The 24,408-nt window shown below is 29.7% G+C and overlaps 2 protein-coding genes across 2 annotated transcripts; one reads left to right on the top strand and one right to left on the bottom strand.

Annotated features, from left to right (window-relative positions):
• Window positions 1-8,940: 8,940 nt before the first annotated feature.
• On the top strand, window positions 8,941-10,397 carry LOC135962449 (uncharacterized oxidoreductase SSP0419-like). Its single transcript, XM_065514381.1, has 5 exons — window positions 8,941-9,161; window positions 9,245-9,400; window positions 9,505-9,681; window positions 9,737-10,113; window positions 10,184-10,397. Exons 1-5 carry the CDS (start codon window positions 9,000-9,002, stop codon window positions 10,302-10,304), a joined length of 993 nt encoding a protein of 330 aa, XP_065370453.1. The 5' UTR covers window positions 8,941-8,999; the 3' UTR covers window positions 10,305-10,397.
• Window positions 10,398-16,007: 5,610 nt separating this feature from the next.
• On the bottom strand, window positions 16,008-20,111 carry Or88a (Odorant receptor 88a). The gene is made up of 4 exons (XM_065512887.1): window positions 19,300-20,111; window positions 16,350-16,551; window positions 16,128-16,283; window positions 16,008-16,073 (listed from the first exon to the last, which is right to left on the bottom strand). Exons 1-4 carry the CDS (start codon window positions 20,109-20,111, stop codon window positions 16,008-16,010), a joined length of 1,236 nt encoding a protein of 411 aa, XP_065368959.1.
• Window positions 20,112-24,408: the final 4,297 nt, after the last annotated feature.

The raw sequence follows: 24,408 nt of genomic DNA, 5'->3' as shown, positions 1-24,408 counted from the left end.
ATGTTTGGAATTGTTATTTTAATTTGTAAAAATTTAAAAAATTTTTGGTTTTTTAAATTTTTTTTTGGTGAAAAAAAAATTCGGATTAAAAAATATTTTTTCCGATTTTGACCCATTGTAGGTCCAACTTACTATATATACGTCGTTGCAAAGGTCTTTGAAATATCTATCATTAGATATCCATATTGTCTATATTAATCGAGCCTTTAGCGCCAAATTATCATAAGCGACATTTTTAAAATTTTTTTTTATTGCAGAAATTAAAATTTTATGCACTGACAGAACATTTTAAAATTGCTGCTTGTGTAGCTTCCAATTATTTTGAAAGCTTTTGTTGAGTTTGACAACAATCCTTATTGGGGAAATGCCATGGTCTTCAAACTTTGTGGGCTGGCCTAGGCGATCTTAGCCCTCGTGTCAAAAACACCACTTCCGAACCGAACAAACCATCACACCGTCATATTCACCTTAATCATTGTTGTGCTGCAGCGGAACTTTTTTTCAAATTAAAGAAGTAAAGCAAAAATACCCGCATATGACGATTCGTTGATACTAAATTCGACATTTTCGAAGCAAAAAAAGTCGGCTTAAATTGATTGTAGTTCATCAGGTCCACTCCCGAAAATCACTTTTTAAATTCGACTTAAATAATCCCCATTTATAAAATCGTCGTACCAATTTGTATGAAGTTCGGTCTATAATTGGCCATAGGATCCATATATGGTACACTTCTCTTAAATACGCATATATCACTTATAAAAATCGGTAATTATTCAACATAAAAATCATCTTACCGAATTTTACAAAGATGGTCAAAGATGACAGATGTTTCAGCGTTCTCAGAATATCAAAATTGTTAATAACTTCAAAAATATAGGGGGTACGATTTTATCGTAAGTCAATGTTTATATTTTACAGTAAACTAATTTTATCGTAAGCGACACACAGTGGTGTAGAAAACAAGTAAGAAAGTATGGTCGGTCAAGCCCGACCATATAATACCCTACACCAAGTAAATGAGTAAAAATATTTTGCTTTTAAAATTTCAATAATTTATATTTTTGAGTGATTTTCGGAAGTGGGCCTTATATGGGAGCTATGACCAATTATGGACGGATCACCTTGAAATTAGGTCGTGTGATTTATGTCTATATTAAAGTTAACTATGTTGAATTTTGTGTGTATACCAACATTTTTAAGCGATTTATGCACGTTAAAGTGATTTTCGGAAGCGGGCATATATGGGAGCTATGACTAATTATGGACCGATCGTAACAAAATTTGGTGACATGAATTTTGTATATATAAAGCTTATTTGGAGCGAAATTTGTGTAGATACATATATAAATTAAACATTTATGACCGATAAAGACCAATTTCGAGGGGACATTTGTATGGGGGCTAGGTGAAACAATGGACCGATTTCAGCCAGTTTCAATAGGCCGAAAAAGTAATATGTACCAAATTTGATCGAAATATCATCAAAATTACGACCTGTACTCTGCGCACAAGGTTTATATGGACAGCCAGCCAGCCAACGGACGGACATCGTTTAATCGACTCAGAAAGTGATTCTAAGTCGATCGGTATACTTTAACCTTCGCTTTACCAATACCCAGCCGGGTGACCACATCGATTTTATTGGTTTAATATTTTTTTTAATTTTGTTCCGATTTAAATGAAGTTTGTACTCACTGAACAAATTCTAGAGTTCTATAGAATTTAATAGAACCATTTTAAACTTTTTATAAGGTTTTTTCAATTTTTTAAAATTTCGTTCGTCGCATATATTTATAGAATTGTAGTGTCACCCGGGTGGGTATTGGTAAACCATGTACATAAAAAACCTTTGGTAAAGCGAAGGTAAAGGTGGGTGTTAGACTAATATTTTTGGGCGTTACAAACATCTGCACAAACGCATAATACCCTCCCCACTATGGTGGTGTAGGGTATAAAAAAAGAGGGAAATAAATCTGTAACTTCTATATGGTTAGATTGTTTGAATGATATTTCACATGCGTAAAGAAGAACTGTTGTCGAGTTTAAGTTTTGAACGTGAACCTCATGGGCCCACCAGGGGCGCGACCAATGGCCCTCAAAGTAGGACACCTCGGGTATGTCACATTTTTAAAACGATAATATTTCTTGGTTTGAGTTCCGATTTCAAAAAAATCAAATCAAGCTATCAATTATCTCTTATAGCTTAGGAGATATTCGCATTTGAAAATTAAATTTTCAACATTTTTACCCTCCCTACTCCAGTTTTTTGATAACAGCGTATCCAAATATTTCCCGATTTCCTCCAGTTTTCCTTTATTGGACTAACAACACATGTATGTGTCAAATAGATAAAGAACTGTTTAAAAATAATAACTAAGTCCAAAGTTATGTGCATTTGAATTTAAAAATTTTTAAAAAGGCGATTTTTCGCTAATTTTTTGGGAAAAAATAAGTTTTTTTCTTTTTAAGTTATCGCAAAAAATTTCTAAGAGGATTTATAAGGAATTTCTACTCTCTGAAACCTAAGTTTTCATAATGTATTCTAAATGAAAACAAATTTCAAAATTGATGTTACCGAGGGGACCAGGTCCTTTCAAAAAACACCAAATTTGTATGTAAAATAAAACATTAGGGCAAAAATTCTCAAATCGCATATTCGATATTAAAATATAGTAACCGATTTTAGGTTGCTCAATATGTTTCTAATTACTTTGTGAAGGGTCCCGATAACCCCGACTCTGTTATGGATATTATAGCCAAAAAACTAAAAATTCCCATTTTTGGAATTTTTCAACATTTTTCTGGGAATAATAAATTTCAAAATTCGTTTTTATACTGTGAAATTTCATTGAAAACTATTTACATATAAATAAAAACTTAATTAATAAATAGACAAATAGCTTGAACGAAATTATATTATATCGCATCATAACATTTTTAATTATATGTATAAATTTCAAAATAATCAAAAAAAACCTTCTCCTGTAAAATTTGTGTTTTGTCGTTTACGATAATTTGGCGCTAAGGGCTCGTAATGACTTAGTAATCCAGATATAAAATCGAGGTTGTCCTGGTTTTTTCCTCATATCTCAGCCATTTGTGGACCGATTTTGTTCTCGAAAGCATGTCTGACAGAATTAGTGAAGATTTGGATCCCGAAGATATCTGCGGTCTTCAGAAAATTGATTTCAACAGACAGACAAACAGACAGAAAAATTTGCTAACAATATTATTAGTTAATGTGTATCCAATTTTGCGAGCATAATTTCGATTGAATTAGTTACACAAAGTCCCTTCAAGCGTGGGGACATCAATAAAAAGATGAAATGGAAAACAAAGTGCAATGTTTTGATCTTCTCTCCGGAATGAATTGTGTCGCATACGACCAACATTGTTCTAAGTATATTAGACCTGTTATAATAATAGCAAAAGTGGAATTGAAAACTGTTATATTAAATAATAGACTTTAAACCGTTATTGATCATAGTTTTGTATAAACATATGTATTACATAAATGCAATATTAATTACAATACATTTTATGAAATATAATTAACAAATTAAATCTGTATATTTCCCGTTTGTATTTATTAATAGTAACACTTACATTCATATGATGTTGACAATTCAATGCGTTTTCAATTAGATTTAGCGCTATTTAACAACTTAATTATTGCTATTTTGTAGGTCAGTGCTTTCGTGAAAAAAATGTCCGTAGATGAATTTGTCCCGTGTGGACAACTATTGCCGATGTTATGTTCTTGTTCGTATAGCGATTTTCGTCATTTTCTCACAACAATCTAGTAATTTTAACAAGAGAGTTAAATTTGATGGTGTCGAATCTTACATTATCTTTGTGAAGTGGAGCTAACATGGAGGCTACGATCCAATATGGACCAATATATGTAAAATCAAGCAGTTTGATTTTTGCGTACATATTACTTATCTGTGTACATTTTTTTTTCGAAATCCATATTTGTAAGATTTTTATATATCTATGTACGTTAGAGTGTCCCTTAGAATTAAATCTTTTGAAATGTTGACACGGTACCCCCTGAAAACTTACTTAATGACCTAAAACAACACCAAAAAAAAATTTAGCTTGTTCTAAGAATGGCAACCCGTGCCGACTTTCGATTTAGTTTTGAGTTGCATTTACAAGGGGAAAACTGGATTTTTTTCAGTTTTTTTTTTAAATTTTGCTATTAATTAATTACTTTTGCAATTTAATTTAAAAGAATCGAAATGTGTACGTAATTATCGTTCTAATGAGATGTAAAAGACAAAAATTTGTTAAAAAATGTTAAAGTTATTAAAAAACCACCAGCCCATTAACGTGTCTCAGGCCACTAGAACAAAAAAATGTAGGAACAAAATTAACATATTTTGAGAAATATTAAAAAAGCTAATTTTTACTTAAAATATATCAATAGTTACTTGTATATGAGTTTTTAACTTCATAGGATACAGTTAACCTATTCGCAGGTACAACCAAAAACAAATATTTTTTTAAAAATATTTGGTGTATGAATTAAAATTTTTTGGAAATTTTTAGCTTTTATTTTGAAACATTTATACAATATTGGTCATTGTTAAAGTATTGGCCATTGTTACCTTTTCCCATCATTCTGAAAACATATTCATTCCTAAAGAACTGGTCATATTTTGAGGCCAAGAACGAACCAAGCCAATTTCTGATACTCTGTTCTGAAGTGAAGCGTATCTAATAGAGAGCGTACTGCATCGATCCAAAAAAAAAGTAGTCACACGGGGCATGATCTGGACTATAAAGAGGGTGAGGCAAAACTTTCCAACCACTTCAGGTCCCTGGAGTTCAATTTGTATGATACTTCCCAATGATTTTGCAATTTCTTGTTGGGTTTGGCAACAATCTTCATGTAGTAATGCATTCAGTTCTTTGTGTTCAAACTTTTTTGGGTGTCCTGGGCGATCCTTGACTTCTGTGTCAAAACCACCACTACTGAACCGACCAAACCATCTCTCGGACGTTAAAACCAATGGAACACATTCAGCATAAGTGTGGTGAGAAATAGTTGTGGTTCAGCGGCAATTTTTTTTCAAATTATGACGCTTTGTTGTTACAAAATTCAACATATTCGAAGAAAAACGTTGTTGTTTACACTATAAAGTTCAGTAACTAAGTGAGAATAAATGACAGATATGTACGCTTCGAAATTACATATAAGTAGAGATGCCAAACGGGGAATCCCGTTCCCGAAAATCCCGGGGTTTTCGGGATTTCCTAAATCCCGAAGACCGGGATTTTGTAATTTTAAATCCCGGGGTTTCGAGATTTTCCAAATCCCGTTTTTCATAAATAAATAAATAAATAGGGGAAATTGTCATTTTTGTGTGCCTTTTTCATTCATTTTGACATTCTACATGCCCGAATATCGCAAAGTGATGTTCAGCAAAGTTGTTAAGCTACAACATAGTTAATAAATGAAAACGGTATTTTTGGTTTTCTTGAGTGGGGCTCTAGAAAATCAATTCTTCACCTTTTTTTGTAAGTTATCTACTAACAAAACTCAATTTAAATCCTCTGCAAATGAAATTGATTTTATCTCAGATGAGGAGCTCGAACAAAATGAAAATATTTCGATTGCTATAAGGCTAAAAGATATTATTAATAAATGTAAAAACCCCAAATAACAATAACGAAATCAAATTATAATGTAGATTTTCAACTTGCAAAAGAAATAGATCATTTTATTTCTGAAGGAACAAGAGGAAAATACTTACAGATTTGTTATAAGTTTGCCAATGTGAAAGATGGAATGTAAAAGATGTTTTTCGGCAGCAGCATATGTCGGAAACAAAATTCGTTTCAGAATGGCAGATGAAACCATAGATGCAATAGTATTGTTAAAAAGCTATTTAAAATAAACACTATTTTTTTAACTAAGGTACTGTTTTTTACACGTAAGTACATTATGGTGGGTCGAGCAGAAACGCATTCTACGGAAAATTCTAAGAAATTATCCCCAAGAAACCTAGGTCTAAAATCAAATCCTATCTTGCGCATTTCGTCTTTTATTCAATGATATTTCAGTATATATATTTTTTAAAAAGATACGCCACACAAAAGATGGAAATAAATCTGTAATTTCTAGACGCTTAGTCCAATTTCAATGAAATTTGACATGCACAAAGAGAAAGTGTTATTGAGTTTAAGTTTTGAATTTGGACCTAATTGTCCCACTAGGAGCACGGCCAGGTGCCCCTAGTTTTTTGGAAAAATGTTCTTTTTCTCTTTTTAAGTTATCTAAAAAATCTCTAGGATGTATAAGGAATTTATACGTTTTGAAAAGCTATTTAAAATGAAAAAAGTTGAAAATTTTTGATAATGTAAAATTCAAATTTTGGACAAAAATTCTCAAATCGCATAGTCGATAATGAAATATAGTAACCCATTTTAGATGACCCAATATGTTCTTAATTATTTTGTAAAGGGCCCCTGGGGGTCGATTCTGGTTCTGTGAAACGATGAAATGAAAAAAACTTTTCATTTTCGTTTTCTTAAGAACTTTTCATATTATCATTTCACAGTTACACAAATTGCGATTCCCGTTCTTCAATTTGTTTTATTCAACATTTTCTTTTCATATGAACACATTTGAATTTATTCATCACTTTTTTCACTAAACGTGAATCAGAAACTCTATGAGAATATGAAAAAACTTTTCATTTCACCGTTTCACAGAACCAGAATCGACACCCTTGTATGGGGGTCGATTCTCAAAACTTTTTTGGGAATTGCGGGATTCCTGAAAATAAATTTTTATAATTAGTTTTTATTTTTGAATTTTCAATAGAAAAATTTATGTATATAACTGTAAAATTTAATTAAAAAAAATTCATAAATCAAAATATAATTTAAATTTTAAAAATTTGTAGCATAGGGTAACATAGAGACGATACGTAATTGCCAAAAACCTAAGTCGGTTGTCAAAAACCTATCTCTCGCAACAACAAAATACATGCTAGTCAATGTATTTTGTTGTTGTATCAAACATATTTTTTGTTGTTTTTTTGTTTGACAAATCGTAGTGTCTCGTCTCTATGTATAATTCGCTATGATTTGTAGCTTAACAAAAATTCAATAAAATCATTTTTTGTTATATTTTTCAAAAAAGTATTCCATGAATTTTTTAATTTTCAACAAGATCGGTGGAGAACTCTCGGAGTTAGTTTTTTTTTTTTTCTGAAATCAAAAATTTTGTTGACTTTTTTTTTCAAAATGGACCATTTTTATACCTTACACCACCATAGTGGGGAGTGTATTATGCGTTTGTGCAGATGTTTGTAACGCCCAAAAATATTAGTCTAACACCCACCTTAAAGTATACCGATCGACTTAGAATCACTTTCTGAGTCGATTAAACGACGTCCGTCCGTCTGGTCGGCTGGCTGTCCATGTAAACCTTGTGCGCAGAGTACAGGTCGAAATTTTGAAGATATTTCGATCAAATTTGGTATATATTATTTTTTCGGCTCAGGGGCCAAGTCTATTGAAACTGGCTGAAATCGGTCCATTATTTCACCTAGCCCCCATTCAAATATGACTTTATCGGTCATAAATGTTAAATTTATATATGTATCTCCACAGATTCCGCTCCAAATAAGTTTTATATACACAAAATTCATGTCACCAAATTTTGTTACGATCGGTCCATAATTAGTCATAGCTCCCATATAGACCCGCTTCCGAAAATCACTTTAACGTGCATAAATCGCTTAAAAATGTTGGTATACACACAAAATTCAACATAGTTAACTTTAATATAGACATAAATCACACGACCTAATTTCATGGTGATCGGTCCATAATTAGTCATAGCCCCCATATAAGGCCCACTTCCGAAAATCACTCAAAAATATAAATTATTGAAATTTTAAAAGAAAAATGTTTTTGCTCTTTTACTTAGTGTAGAGTATTATATGGTCGGGCTTGGCCGACCATACTTTCTGACTTGTTTTTTTTTTTGTTTTTCTCAAAAGAAAGCTTAGGTCTTTTCTATAAGACCTTTTTGCTCGCTTAGTGGGATGCGAGTGGGATATCTATCAAAAAAAAGTATTTTGTTACTCAAAATACAATTTTTGACTTTTTTTTGCAAAATTATGCAAATTCCATCCCGATCGGAACACATCGATTTTAAAAGTTGGTTCACTTGACATGGAATCCCCCATATATGTGTATAAAGGTCGCCTGTGATGGTCTGGTTAGCTTTCCGAAGTTCATAATACAATAGAATGTACCCTTTTGATCCCACCAATTACAGAACATTGCCTTAGCGCCATGGATATTTGGCTTTGTTGACGATTCGGCTGGTTGGCCGGCCTTCATATACGATCTCTTACGCTTGGAGTTATCGTAATGGAATCATTTTTAATCGCAAGTAATGATTATGTGCAAAAACGATTTTCTTTTATAACATTCAAGCATCATTTCGGAGGTCATTTTCAAGGTCTCTCGGCCTTATTTCGTATGGTACCCAATTTCCTTGATTTTGGATAAATCCTACTGCTCGCAAAAAGAAGTTACAACAAATGACTGAAATGTACCATTCAAAATGACATATCTGTTGTAAATCCCTCATTAAGTCTTTACACCCGATATTTTTGATTTATAGGTGGTGCCACGCCCATTTGAAACTTCCAAGAAAATATGTTAAGCGGTTAAGCCTGCTTAAGGTACAAATAAACACAGATTAATTCGTTGATATAAAAAAAATAAATAAATAGTAGGCATCACTGCTTGTAAATCTAGTTTAATTAAGACTACAATTACTAATTACATTTCTCCAATGAATTTATCAACAATGTTTATTATTTATTTATTTATATTTATTACGCTTTAAGTATTTACACTTTAAATACGCAAAGCTTTCGCAACAACTGGTTCAGTTATACATAAAATTCTAAACGGGTCAAGTGAAGTCAAGACAAAATAATAAAAAAAAATATATTGTAAAAATCATGTTAAGAAAAATAGTTTATTTCGAATTATTTTATGGTCTACATTTAATAGGAATAATTTTACTTTATCCCATTTTAATTTTAATAGTTATTGTTAAAAAAATCAAACAAATTCTAAGAAATGTTTTCGCTCCCAAATATATCTGCGGACAAGTAGCAGTGGTAAATTGATATAATCTTGAGAAATATTTGTGAAAGGCGTTTGATGCTGTCTTTGTTTATTAATAATTTCCTAATATTTTTAGATCACTGGCGCTGGCCGAGGTCTTGGCCGTGATATTGCCAAAGAATTGGCCTCTAGAGGCTGTCACATTGCAGTTGTGGATATACAAGAGCAATTGGCTTTGGAAACTGCAAAGTTTTTAACAGAAACCTATGATGTTAAAACTAAAGCTTATAAGGTAAACTAAATAATTATGACTTTTAATAATACGGCTGCAAAACTACTGGGCCCTACCTTTACCATGAGTGTAATTACAAGTTTGGAATCTAACTATAATTTCAGATTGACATCCGGGACTTTGAACAACTGCAGAAGCTAAGAGTTGATGTTACCGCAGATCTGGGTGTGCCAACTATTCTGATTAATAATGCTGGCTTTATGTTAGGTTCAGCCCTTAAAAATCCTCCACCCCAGGAGATTAAACAGATGATTGATGTTAATTTTACTGCTTTGTGCTACGTAAGAATTTGCAACGGATTTGTTTTTTTCATTAAACTTAACAATTCTCTCCTAGACCCTACAAACTTTTCTACCCAAAATGAAGCAAATTAATCAAGGTTACATTGTTAATATCTGCTCTTTGGCGGCCCTCTTTACTTTTCCAATTTTGGATATTTATGGTGCCACCAAAGCGGCCGTACGTTCTCTTACATCATCTTTGCGTATCGAATGTCTGTTGGAGGGTAAAAATATACAGGCCACCACAGTGATGCCAACATTTTTAACGACCAATAAACGTGCAGAAGAAATTACAAATTTAGGCGGAGTACAACACAGTTTCCCATTGATGGATGGTGAAGTTGTGGCAAAATATGTTATCAATGGAATGCTGAGTGGTAGTCGAGAAATAACAGTGCCCTCAATATATCTATATGTGTATCAATTGTTGGAGTAAGTTGAGATGAAATTTTGTTAAATTATTAGATGTCCTTTTTGGAACTTATTTATCTACATATTACAGAATATTGCCAGTACATATCAAGGAACTGATGGCATCAATGTCTTTTTCTTGGAACTACGACAGAATACTGAAATCAACCAACATTGCGGATATAATGAAGCAGAAGGATTTAGTTGATTAATTGAATGTACATTCATATATAAAATAAATACAAAATAGGTTTACTGACAGTCATCTGTGTTAAAATTTCTCTTCAGGATTTTATTAAACATATTGCACCATACCAGAAACAAATTTGTATTTAATTAGTATGTATTTTATTAACATGTCTTTTATTTAGTTATATTAACATCAATTAGTAAATGTTTTATATTCGGCTGTGCCGAATCTTTTATATTTACCATCAATATGTGACAATAAAACATTTTCTTGATATAAAGGTTGTATGTGTGGTAGGAGCAATCATGGGTCGATATTGCCCATTTTCAATACCACACAAACTCTTTAGAGAGTATTTGTGCTAGCACCTTTCATTTGGGCCGTATCGTGTTTTCAATAGAGCTACATAATCTTAGAATCCTATGAGGACCCAGGATATATACTTTTTGATTCTACGATCAATAAATGGAATGACAAAATCAGTATATTATATTCTAAAAATGGAAATCAAAAAATATGTATTTGATATGAACTACCTTCACAAATTACAAATAAGAAATTTGTAAATCGACATAGATCTGTACCCTACTTCTGGCAATGGTCGAAAATAGTGAATTTAAAAAAAACAATAATCGGTGTGTCGATTATAGTTTAAATAATAAAAATTTTAAATATTTTTAAACAAATTAAAAAAATTTCTTTTTCAAAATTTTTTTTTCAGAATATAAAAAAAAAATTAATTTTTCAAAAACAAATTTTAATTTTTTTCTTTAATTTATTAGTGACAAAAAAAATATGACAAAAAAGGTAAACAAAATTCGCGTTAAACATTTTTTTCCCGATTTTGACCCATTGTTGGTCCAAATTACTATATATATCATTATATCGAGCCCTTAGCGCCAAATTATCGTAAGCGACAAAACACAAATTTTACAGGAGAAGGTTTTTTCGATTATTTTGAAATTTATACATAGAATTAAAAATGTTATGATGCGATATAATATAATTTCGTTCAAGCTATTTGTCTATTTTTCAAAAATATTTATAACCTTTTGACAATTAAAAATTCATGGAATACTTTATTGAAAAATATGACAAAAAATGTTTTTTATTGAATTTTTGCATAGATACAAATTATGTACACAGTTATGTAAAATTTTCTATTCAAAATGGAAAAATATAAACGAATTTTGAAATTTATTATCAGCAATCCCGCAATTCTCAAAAAAGTGTTGAAACATCCCAAAAATGGAATTTTTTTGTTTTTTGGCTATAATATCCATACCAGGGTCGGAGTTATCGGAACCCTTTACAAAATAATTAAAAGCATATTGGCCCATCCAAAATCGGTTATTATATTTTGATATCGAATATGCAATTTGAGAATTTAATTTTACATAAAAAATAGGTGTTTTTTTGTTACCGAAGGGACCAGCCCTTCGGTAACAAAAATTTTTATTTTTTTTTTCATTTAAAATATTTTATGAAAACTTAGCTTTCAGAAAGTGTAAATTCCTTATACATCCTCTTAGAAATTTTTTGTGATAACTTAAAAAGAAAAACAGTTTTTTTTTCCAAAAAACTAGCGAAAAATCGGCTTTTTAAAATTTTTTAAATTCAAATGCATATAACGTTGGACTTAGTCATTATTTTTAAACAGTTCTTTTTCTGTTTGACGCATACATATGTTGTTAGTCCAATGAAGAAAAACTGGAGAAAATCGGAAAATATTTGGATACGCTGTTATCAAAAAATTGGAGTAGGTTGGGTAGTATATTGAACATTTAATTTTCAAATGCGAATATCTCCTAAGCTATAAGAGGTAATTGATAGCTACGACTAGGTCTTTTGTAGCTCTCGATGAAAAGATTTTATATGTGTAATTTTTTTGAAATCGGAACACAAACGAAGAAATAGGATTGTTTAAAAATGTAACATACCCGAGGTGACCTACTTTGAGGACCCTTGGTCGCGCCCCTGGTGGGCCCATGAGCTCCACATTCAGAACTTAAACTCGACAGCACTTCTTATTTTTTGCGCATGTGAAATTTCATTCAAACCAATCTAACCATTTAGAAGATACAGATTTATTTCCTTCTTTTTTTTCTATACCACTATGTGTCGCTTACGATAAAATTCGTTTACTGTAAAATGTAAACATTGACTTACGATAAAATCGTAACCCCTATAATTTTGAAGTTATTAACAAATTTGATATTCTGAGAACGCTAAAACATCAGTCGGTCCATAAAATTTTAATTTTTGCAATAAAAAAAAAATTTAGAAAATGTCGCTTACGATAATTTGGCGCTAAGGGCTCGATATATACGTTGCTGTGGACTTTGAAATATCTATCATTAGATGTCCATATTAGTAACTAAGTAATCCAGATATAGATCAAAAATAAGCCAAAAATCAAGGTTGTTCCGGGGTTTTCCTTATATCTCAGCCATTTGTGGAATGATTTTCTCGATTTTAAATAGCAACCGAGCAGGGACAATTTCCAATATATTGATGTATAAATCATGTTTGTAAGTTATTTGGTGGCTACGGAAAGTGGATTTCAACATACAGACGGACATGGCTATAGCGACTTCGCAAATGAAAAATGTAGAAATTACAAACGGAATGACAAACTTAAAAATTTAACATCTACACTATTTCCAATTGTATTTTAAAAGTTTCTAATTGAATTTCAGAAATTTCCAGCAATATATTTCAGAATTTTCTAATTTAATTAAAATCTGCTCCACTGACAACATTTTTTAGCTGGTGGGTAACGTTTAAAGGTCAGATTATTTTGAATAAATAGGTTTATTATAATTTGTAAACAAAAAAAAATTCAGAAATTTCCATTAGTATTTCAGAAACTTCCATTTGTATTTCAGAAAATTCTAATAGCAATACCAATGAAAATTTCTGAAATACAAATAGAAAGTTCTTAAATACAAATGGAAGTTTCTGAAATACAATTGGGAGAATCCATATCAAAACGGATAGAAAACTGTTATTTTCGTATTTGACATCTTCGATTTTAATGAATTTTACCACACATATTACGGTTCCAAAGGGTTCCTCAAATCTATGACTATTTCATAGGAGAAGCTTTTCATTTCTAAAATATCGCGATTTGAAAATTGAATTTTTTTTAAAATTGTCTTAAATTATATACACATAATTAACCATAACTTTGAAACTACTCAAAGACCAACAAAATTATTTGACTCCACTTTGAAGACAATGATATTGTCCTTAAAATGGTGTGAATAAAATTGTTTTCTTCCAAAAGGTTAAAGGTCAATTTTCGCTGTATTTATTTCAATGTAAAAAATATCAAAGATCGCGGTGTTAAAAATTAACGGTATGAGGACACTTAAACTCTCTACTATATTCGAGCAAAAAAAATTCGATGGAGACTCGATTAGTTCAGGAGCTACAAAGAAAAAAATTTTAAAAGTAAGTTTTTTCATGCTGTCCGCTTTGACATGGATCTTCCCAATTAGTAACTTTTTAAGTATAAATTTTAAAATACAAATGCAAATTTCTGAAATACAAATGGAAGTTTATGCAACCACATAATAAATGATAAATCAAAAAGGGTTAGTTCGATATTATTGAAGTAAACTTAGAAAAGTTCAAATTTACATAACCTTTATACTGTTTATATGTTTCGTTTTAATCGGCTCAGTAGTTTCGGAATTATAATAACAAATTAAGGCAAAAAATAAATTTTTTATGTGAAAATAGCTAATTTTGTTTGTTTTAAAAAACTGATGAAAAACCGCAGAAATTGTTCAGATTTATTACTTTATTGCAAAACCACATGAAATGGGATCAAAATTAGATATCGACCATAAAAATCGATGGATTATTTTCGAATTTATTCAGAATTAAGTGAATTCGAACACTCAAAGAACAATACAATTTTCTGAAAATGAGTGAATTCACTTAATTGTGAATAAATTCGAAAATAATCAATCGATGTTTATGATCGGTATCTCAATTGTTCCTATTACATGTGGCTTTGCGATAAAGTTATAAATCTGAACAATTTCTGCCGCTTTCTATTTTTTATTTTATTATTATTATTTCTTTAAAAGCTATTTTAATGTACAAAATATATTTTTAGCTTCAATTTGTTATTATAACTCCGAGACTACTGAGCCGATTGAAACGCAATATATATGTGAAAATTTGTACATAGCATAGGGAAGAATACTAAGTACTCAATTTAATGTATATCAAACAAAAAAATAAAATTTTGTGAAAATGAACGAATTCACTTAATTTTTAATAAATTCGAAAAAAAATCAATCGATTTTTACCTTCTATATCTCATTTTGTTGCTATTATATGCGGCTTTGCGACAAAGTTATAAAACTGAACAAGTTATGCCGTTTTCGATTTTTATTGATTTTTTAAAACACAAAAATGTGCTATTTTTATACCCTTCACCTTCGTGAGAAGGGTATATATAAGTTTGTCATTCCGTTTGTAATTTCTACATTTTTCATTTCCGACCCTATAAAGTATATATATTCTGGATCCTTATAGATAGCGGAGTCGATTAAGCCATGTCCGTCTGTCTGTCTGTCTGTCCGTCTGTCTGTCTGTCTGTCTGTTGAAATCAGTTTTCTGAAGACCCCAGATATCTTCGGGATCCAAATCTTCAATAATTCTGTCAGACATGCTTTCGAGAATTTTGCTATTTAAAATCAGCAAAATCGGTCCACAAATGGCTGAGATATGAGGAAAAAACCAAGACAACCTCGATTTTTGACCTCGATTTGCAACGACGTATATAAGACCATAGAAAGTTGGACCTACAAGGGGTCAAAATCGGGAAAAAAATTTTGAACCAGATTTTTTTTTTTAAAAAAAAAAAAATTAAAAAACAAAAAAAAAAATTTTAAAATATAAAAAAAAAATTTTTTAAAATTTAAAAAAATTTTTTTTTCAAATTTAAAAAAAAAAAAAATTTTAAATTTAAAAATTTTTTTTTTTCAAATTTAAAAAAAAAAAAAATTAAAATAACAATCGAAAAATTTTTTTTTTCCAAAAAATTCAAAAAACAACTGGAAAAAAAAATAAATTTTGTTTACCTAAAAATATTTAAAATTTTGAAGTATAATTTGGTGAAGGGTATTTAAAATTCGGCACAGCCGAATATAGCACTCTTACTTGTTAAATATATTTTTGGCTTAAATTTGTTATTATAACTACGAAACTACTAAGCCATTTAAAACGCAATATATAAACATATTAAAGGATATTTTAATTTGAACTTTTCTAAGTTTACTTCAATAATATCGGAAAACGTCTAAAAAATTTCAAAATTTTACAAAAAAAAAAATTAAAAAAAACTTCTCCATAGAATTTAAAATTTGGACCATATTTGTACTACTGAAACCACAATACATAAAAATTGTGTAGTGGTTTAAAAAGCCTCTAAAATTTTTTCGATTTTGTTGCCCTGTGTAATTTATAATATTAAAAAAGTACCATTAGGAGAAAAAGTACCAATTTCCCTTTTTCACTCTTGAACACCCGTCAAGTTTGAAGAAATACAATTTTTAAAGAATATGATTTTAAATTTATTTCTATGTCTATTAAATATACATGTACCAAAATACAGTTTTTACCCGTTAAAAGGTTCGAATTTCAAGTACATAAAGATGCATTTAATATTTTTTTTATCCATGGCAAAATCAACCTGGTCATATATCTAACGAAAATTCTTATTACCCCTTGTCTGTAGGAAAGTAAACAATCTGTAGGCAATCATCATGATCTGAAAGAGAAATATTAATAAAATTTTACCAAATTACATTCGTATAAAACTCACCCCCCGAAAATGAACCATATCGATGCTAAAGAGATTAAAACCACTTAGTGTAAATGAATTATTGGCGAACAGCACTAACATGGGAAAGAATTTTCGATACTTCAATGATCCATCATACCAGTTTTGTTCGAAAAGTGCCATTTGCATGCGAGCACTCTGAAATAGATGTTATTGAGAGAATTAGTGAATGAGATGAGATGTATTGATTGAATCAGGTCATACCGCTTCGGCTACTCGGGTGCCCTGGTAACAGTTGTCGAAAGTAAATGCAACTTGCACAAAACATGGGAAAATGAAGAGTATTATGGCAAGAATGTCATCACTGTTGGCCATCAAATAGATGTGAAAACATATTGAGGCGGCACTTACGATATCCGTTAAGAACAGCGATAAATTGAATGTTTTACGCAGTTTGTCACCCAATCTGGAATTAAATCAAATTAAATTGGATCAACTTACTTACGAACATAACACTATGTAGATTAAACAATATGGCCGCTACGAACTGTCATATTTCGGAAGACCCTTTTGAGTGTTTATAGATTCTTCGAAATATCATCAAATATCGTTATCGCTAAGCAACCGTTAGCAAAATAACTGCAACTACAGTTACTGAAATGATCTAAATAAGCTTTACCTTTTCATCGTTTTGAAATGAACGAGATATAAGCGAAATTCCTTAAAATACTATGTATTAAAAATATTCGGCTGTGCCGAATCTTATATACCCTTCACCAAATTATACTTCAAAATTTTAAATATTTTTAGGTAAACAAAATTTAATTTTTTTTCCAGCTGTTTTTTTAATTGTTAAAATTTTAAAATTAAAAATTTTAAAATTTTTTTTTTTAAATTTTAAAATTTTTTTTTGTTTTTTAAATTTTTTTTGGTTTTTTAAATTTTTTTTGTGAAAAAAAATTCGGGTTAAAATTTTTTTTTCGATTTTGACCCATTGTAGGTCCAACTTAATATGGTCTTATATACGTCGTTGCAAATGTCTTTGAAATATCTATCATTAGATATCCATATTGTCTATATTAATGTCTTAGTAATCCAGATATAGGTCAAAAATAGGTAAAAAATCGAGGTTGTCTTGGTTTTTTCCTCATATCTCAGCTATTTGTGGACCGATTTTGCTGATTTTAAATAGCTAAATTCTCGAAAGCATGTCTGACAGAATTATTGAAGATTTGGATCCCGAAGATATCTGGGGTCTTCAGAAAATTGATTTCAACAGACAGTCGGACATGGCTTAATCGACTCCGCTATCTATAAGGATCCAGAATATATATACTTTATAGGGTCGGAAATGAAAAATGTAGAAATTACAAACGGAATGACAAACTTATATATACCCTTCTCACGAAGGTGTAGGGTATAAAAACGAATTGAAAAACAAGTAATAGAGCTATATTCGGCTGTGCCTAATCTTATATACCCTTCACTAAATTATACTTCAAAATACAAATTTTAAATATTTTTAGGTAAACAAAAATTTTTTTTCCAAAGTTTTGTTTTTAATTTTTTGGAAATTTTGTCTTTTTCGAATTTTTAAAATTTTTAAATTTTTTTTTAAATTCTATAAATTTTAAATTTTTTTTTTAAGTTTTAAAAAAAATTTTGTTTTTTAATCGGGTTAAAAAATATATTTTCCGATTTTGAACCATTGTTGGGTCCAACTTACTATGGTGTTATATACGTCGTTGCAAAGGTCTTTGAAATATCTATCATTAGATATCCATATTGTCTATATTAATGACTTAGTAATCCAGATATAGGTCAAAAATAGGTAAAAATCGAGGTTGTCCTGGTTTTTTCCTCATATCTCAGCCAGTTGTGAACCGATTTTGCTGATTTTAAATAGGAAACATCTCGAAAGTATGTCTAACAGAATTATTAAAGACTTGTATCCCGAAGATATCAGTAGTCTTCAGAAAATTGATTTCAACAAACAGACGGACATGGCTTAATCGACTCCGCTATCTATAAGGATTAGGGTTTTTATCCCGGGAATTCCCGATGCAAATTTCCCGAGAATTTTGCTAATTTTTCAATACACGAATCCCGGGATTTTTAGTCGGGAATCCCGGTAATTAAAAACGGACGAAAATACATAGAAAACAACTTAGAACTATATTTTTTTCACCAAAATACAGTGAAAAGTTTTTTACTTGCTTATATCTTGGCAATAATAGACCGCTTATTATTATTATTATTATTATTTATTTGGGATTTTTCGTATGAAAATTTGAAAAGCGAATTCCTTATTTAGAGAATTTATTTTTTATCGAATCATTCTAATTTCTTTAAATTTCTTCTTCAAATCCATAACAAAATTTATTAAATGATTAAATTTTCTTCAATTAAAACCTAGTGCAAAAAGGATTAAGACAATTTTAATTTTAATTAATTTTGTAAATGATTTGATTTAACAATAATTTAAAGTTTGAAAAAATTCTGTTATTAATTAACTTTAAAATTAATTCAGTTTAAACAAAGGCTTTGGAATGAATCTAAAAAATTCAATATTATGAAATGAAAGGCTGACATTCTTTAGATTTTAGTGAATTAAGCTCAAATTTTATTAATTAATTAATTAATTCGAAGCTCTGATATTTAATAATTATAACACTAAGTTTTTATATGAAATTTGGCTATAATATTCCTAATTTACAGTCTCATTATATATTTCGGGAATAGCCGGGTACCCGGGAATGTAGAAAAAAATTTCCCGATTCCCGGGAATCAAAAATGGTCGGGAAATTAAAAACCCTAATAAGGATCCTGAATATATGTATATACTTTATAGGGTTGGAAAATTATATTGTGGAAATTGCAAACGGAATGACCTACTTATATATACTCTTCTCACGATAGTGAAGGGTATAATAAATGTTTCACCAAAAAAAGTTTCCAACAGAAAAATCGTTTTTCACCAAAAAAATTTTGCACCAAAATAACGATTTTTCCATTTTCATAAAAAATCTGTTTTTCAACTAAAGAAATATTTGGAATTTTTTGGTGTTTTACTAAAATCGGTCGCACAAAAAAAAAATTAATTTCACAGACCGTGTAATCGTACATTTCCAGCAGTGACATTTTCTTATAGAAATTTCTACAACAAAGAAAACTTTGTAAAATTCTTTTCGGAAGCTTATCATGATGTACTTACTCATAAATATGCTGATGATATATCACAATATCCCTTAAACTGCTGTAGAACTGTTTTGAACTGCTGTCTTCTAATGTCTTCTTGGCATCCAATTCCTCCAATTGATCATTAATATAATCAAAATGCATGACAAATTGAGCCACCGTAACCGTATAAATATGATCCCAAGTAAAGAGGCAATTTATGCCAAAGATCGTTATAAATGTCTCATACACATACATGTAGGGATAGGCACGATTACTTTGCTTCAGCTGATAGGGAAACCAAGAGGCATGTTGATGATATTCATCCAACAACGGCAGGCCACTGGAACGATCATAGAAAACCAAATACTTGAGCAGTGGCAGACCAATGAAAGCCGTCAAACCCACTATAGCGTAAACATGTAAAATCCGATGTCTTATTGCCAAATAGCGCACTAGTTTCATGATGTTCATGCGCCTCTGCAGTTCCAGATTACGTGGAAATATTTTATCCAAACAATTTGTCAAATCTAAGATTCTATTATATTTCGCCAACACCGAAACACCGCGCACCAAACACAGGAATTCAATACTGAATACAGCACCGATTTGTTTAGCTTCACTTAAACGATTCGAACTGATTTCGATTATAATTTTCATTATATTGCAAATGCAATCAATCACCATTAGACTGATGGCCACATACAGAAATTTTATTGTTTTAAAACGAAACGGTTGTGTCTCATTATCACGGCGAAAATCCAAATATATTACTCTGGTATATTTTTGAGATATTTGCATTTTCAAGAGAAATTCATCCAAAGTAAATAGACGTTCTGGCTCAGTCATGTTGTTTAAACTTTATAGGATCAAAGTTGTTACGAATCTAACTGTTATAGTAAAAATACAAGACATTTTATAAATCTAAAAATATTATTTAATTACACATTTATTTGGGCCTCCATTAAATAAGACTTATGAGTATGAGCATTTAAAATAATTGCCGTTTCTTTAAATAACCCAGCAAGATTTTTTTAATTTTTGGTAATGGCAACTAGTTACTTCATACATTACTTTGTAAGGAATGGTCGTTACCCAACACATTTTATTATTTAGTTGAGTATGTACTTATTTTTATACAGTTTTCCATCTAGCACAACTTTCTGGAGTTTTATTTTGTTTAACTGCTTATTTTATAGCCTACGGTAAGTATATTTGTAAGCGAACCCAAGAATTTTCCCAAACCGCTAACAAAAACAAGTAAGAGAGCTATATTCAGCTGTGCCGAATCTTATATACCCTTCACCAAATTATACTTAACAATATTTTTTTTTTAAATATTTTTACTTAAACAAAATTAATATTTTTTAACTGTTTTTAAAAAGTTTTTTTTAAAATAATTTTTTCCAATTTTTTTTTTAATTTTTTTAAAAAAAGATTTTTTTAAACCAATTCGGTTTAAAAAATATTTGAGGGCTACGGAAATTTGATTTCAACATACAGGCGGATATAGCTATATCGACTTCGCTATCTATACCGATCCAGAATATATACTTTGTGGGGTCGCAAATGAGAAATGTAGAAATTACAAAAGGAATGACAAACTTATATATGCCCTTGCCACTCATGGCGATGGGTATAATAACTAGTGTTTCAGTCAAATACTAACTAGTTCTTACTTAGCTGCAATATTACTTGCTGGTTTACTAGGTAAATAAAATTTTTGCTGGGAACATTCTCAAAAGGAATATTTGAGCAAAGAAAATCCTTGTATTTTAAACATTTTTATTAAGTCATTTATGAAATACAAACACACATAGGTTAAGATAGGGTTTCTTATATTTGGAAATATTTACAATTCCGGGGAAAATTAAAAAAAAAATTATTTCCGAGAATTATGAAGAGTGAGTCAGGAAAACCTTATACTACTTGTATTAGGTTAAATAAAACTTAAACCGTTTAATATAAAAATTCTCATATTCATTACAAATATTGGTATATTACTCGGTGTTTATAAATTTATCCACTTTTTCCGGAAATCTTCACATTAAAGATTTAATAGTTGCTTCCGTTACCTTTTTGGAGTCCTGGGAGTCCTGCGATCTTTAATTCTCATTTTTACAAGAGCCCAATACCTTTCAACAGGTCGTAGTTCAGGACAGTTGGGTAAATTTGCCTCCCGTGGCACAAAATTGACGTTATTGTTTGAATACCACTCAATTGCCTTTTTCCATAGTGAAGGCGCTCTGTGCTGTTTAATCCTTTGACGACCACGGGTACACCGGTGTCCCAACAAAAAAATATTGAATAACTAAATAACGATAAAAATAATGGGTTTTCTTATTAATGTGTTTAGATTAAAAAAAGTTCGGTTACACTATTTATTATACCCTTCACCTTCGTGAGGGTAAATCAACTTCCCGAAGCCCCCAAATAACTTACGTACACGATTCATACATCAATATCTACGAAATTCTTCCGGCTCGGTTTCTATTTAAAATAGAGAAAATCGGCTGAGATACATAGAAGGAAAAAAAACAGGACAACCTCGATTTTTGGCATACATATATCTGGATTACTAAGTCATTAATATAGACAATATGGATATCTAATGATAGATATTTCAAAGACCTTTGTAACGACGTATATAAGACCATAGTAAGTTGGACCCACAATGGGTCAAATCGGAAAAAATATTTTTTAACCCGAATTTTTTTTGACCAAACATTTTTTTCGCTAAATATTAAAAAAAAAAGTTTTTAAATTTAAAAAAATTATACAACTTTGGAAAAAAATAAAATTTTTGGTGAAGGGTATATAAGATTCGGCACAGCCGAATATAGCTCTCCATATTGGATTTTTTTGAAAAGTTTTAATTTTTTTTTCACGTACTTTTTTCTCGGTGATCATTTTGACCGAAAAAAGCAAATAATTTTGGTACAAGTTAATTAAAGTAAAACAAAAAACATCATTCCCAGGAAAATTTTCAGAACTTATTCTAAAAGAACTAGTTCTACAACAGTTAAATCAGAAAAACTTTAGATTCTTTAATGACAGCCTTGGAACTAGTGATGTTGCAATTACTTCTGAAACCAGTTGTTTGGCACTAGCTATACATTGGTTCTAGACTAGTTCTATAGAACAGTTATTAGTTCGGGAACAACTTCTCTTTTATGAATTCAAAAATAAATTAGTTAAAAATAAGTCTTTTAAAGCTCAATAAATCAACCATAGAAACAATACAAATTCCTCCTCTGCTTCTTTAAACTAGATCCTAATATAACAAAGAAGAACTAGTTCTAGAACTGTTTCAAAGATACTCTAGAATTAGTTTCTATGGTGAAAATTTCAAACAACTGGTTCCTGAATCGTTCTAAATATCATGTACCAACTCCACAACTCTTCTTGAAAACTTGATTTGGGGGATGACAATTTCAAATAATTTTTCAATATTGATTTTGGCTTACTTAACTTTACTTTTAATGGAAAAATGTTATGGGATTCCCCAAAAATTGTTACCGAATAGAAACCCTTGTTAATGTAAATACATATGTATTAAAGGGTTACGTACAAAATGAATAGATTGATTTTAATTAATTATTTAATTATTGCACTTTAAATTGTTTCTAATTGTATGAAAATAATATTTAAATCACAACCATATAATTAAAATAATGAACATTTTAAGCTCTATCACCTTTCTCCACAAGAACATTTTTTATCATATTCATTTTTTTTAAATTCGATTTTTTCACCTCATTATAAGAAAATGTACAATTTGAGACATTGAAGGCTTTCCAAAGAGAACAAATTTAAATTTTATAACAAAAGGACCAACCAATTTACAGAAAAATCAACAATTTCTGAGTAAATTTAGTTTTTAATGTGTTAGATGTGTTAAACCACCAGAGTATCTAACACCCACCATAATGCAACGAACGACTCAGTCGATTTAACAATGTCCGTCTGGCTGTCCGGCTGGCAGAAATTAAATGTCGCAATTTTCAAGATATTTCGATCAAATTTGGCACATACATATTTTTCGGCCCAAGGATGAAAATGTCTACAATAGGTCTATTATTTCACCTAGCTGTCATACAAATGTCCTCCCGAAATATGACTCTGTTGTCATAAATGTCTTATTTAAACAGATTTATATAAACGGAATCAGAGAGAGGAAAATTTTTTATATAGAGGAAATTTTTAAAATTTTTGGAAATTAATTGTTAGGTGAAATAAATACAAAATTTGCAAAAATGTAAGACAGTTTATCTTTAACAATATTTCCCTTAAATGAAATTTTTTCGTAAAAGGGAAATTTAAAAATTTGTATTAAATTTATGTTTAATTTGAAATTTACTATGCAAAAATATAAATTTTTTCAAAAATTCACTTAAAATTAATATTTTTATACGGTGGAAATTTTGAAAATTTTTTGAAATCAATTGTTTTTCGGAGGAACTAATACAAAATTTGCAAAAATGTAAGAAAATTTTACTTTAACAAAAATTTCACTTTAATTCAATTTTTTCGTATTCTGTTTAATTGGAAATTTACTTTGAAAAAATATAAAATCTTTCAAAAATTCACTTAAAACTAAAATTTCCCTAGATGGGAAATTTTTTTATTTAAAGGATATTTAGAAAATTGTCATAAAATATTTTTTACTAAGAAGAACTTATAACATATTTGCAAAAATTTAAGAAAATTTATCTTCAACAAAAATTTCCCTTAGATAAATTTTTTTTAGTAAAAACGATATTTAAAAATTTTTATTATATTTCTATTTAATTTGAAATTTAGTTTGCAAAAATATAAAAAGTTTTAAAAATTCACTTAAAACTAAAATTTCCCTTGGTGGGAAATATTTTAATATATGGGAAATTTTGAAAATTGTTTGAAATTAATTGTTATTAAGAGGAAATAATACAAAATTTTTAAAAATGTAAGAAAATTTTTCTTTAACAAAAATTACCCTTAAAGGGAAATTTTTTCGTGAAAGGGAAATTTACAAAATTTTATTAAATTTTTACTTTGCAAAAATATACAATTTTTCAAAAATTCACTTAAAACATAAATTTCCCTTGATAGGAAATTTTTTTATATGGGGGAAATTTTGAAAATTTTTTGAAATCAATTGTTTTTA

Source organism: Calliphora vicina, chromosome 5 (genome assembly GCF_958450345.1).
Source record: "Calliphora vicina chromosome 5, idCalVici1.1, whole genome shotgun sequence".
In the NCBI taxonomy this organism is placed as follows: Eukaryota; Metazoa; Arthropoda; class Insecta; order Diptera; family Calliphoridae; genus Calliphora; species Calliphora vicina.
This window is presented reverse-complemented; position numbering and strand designations above follow the sequence as displayed.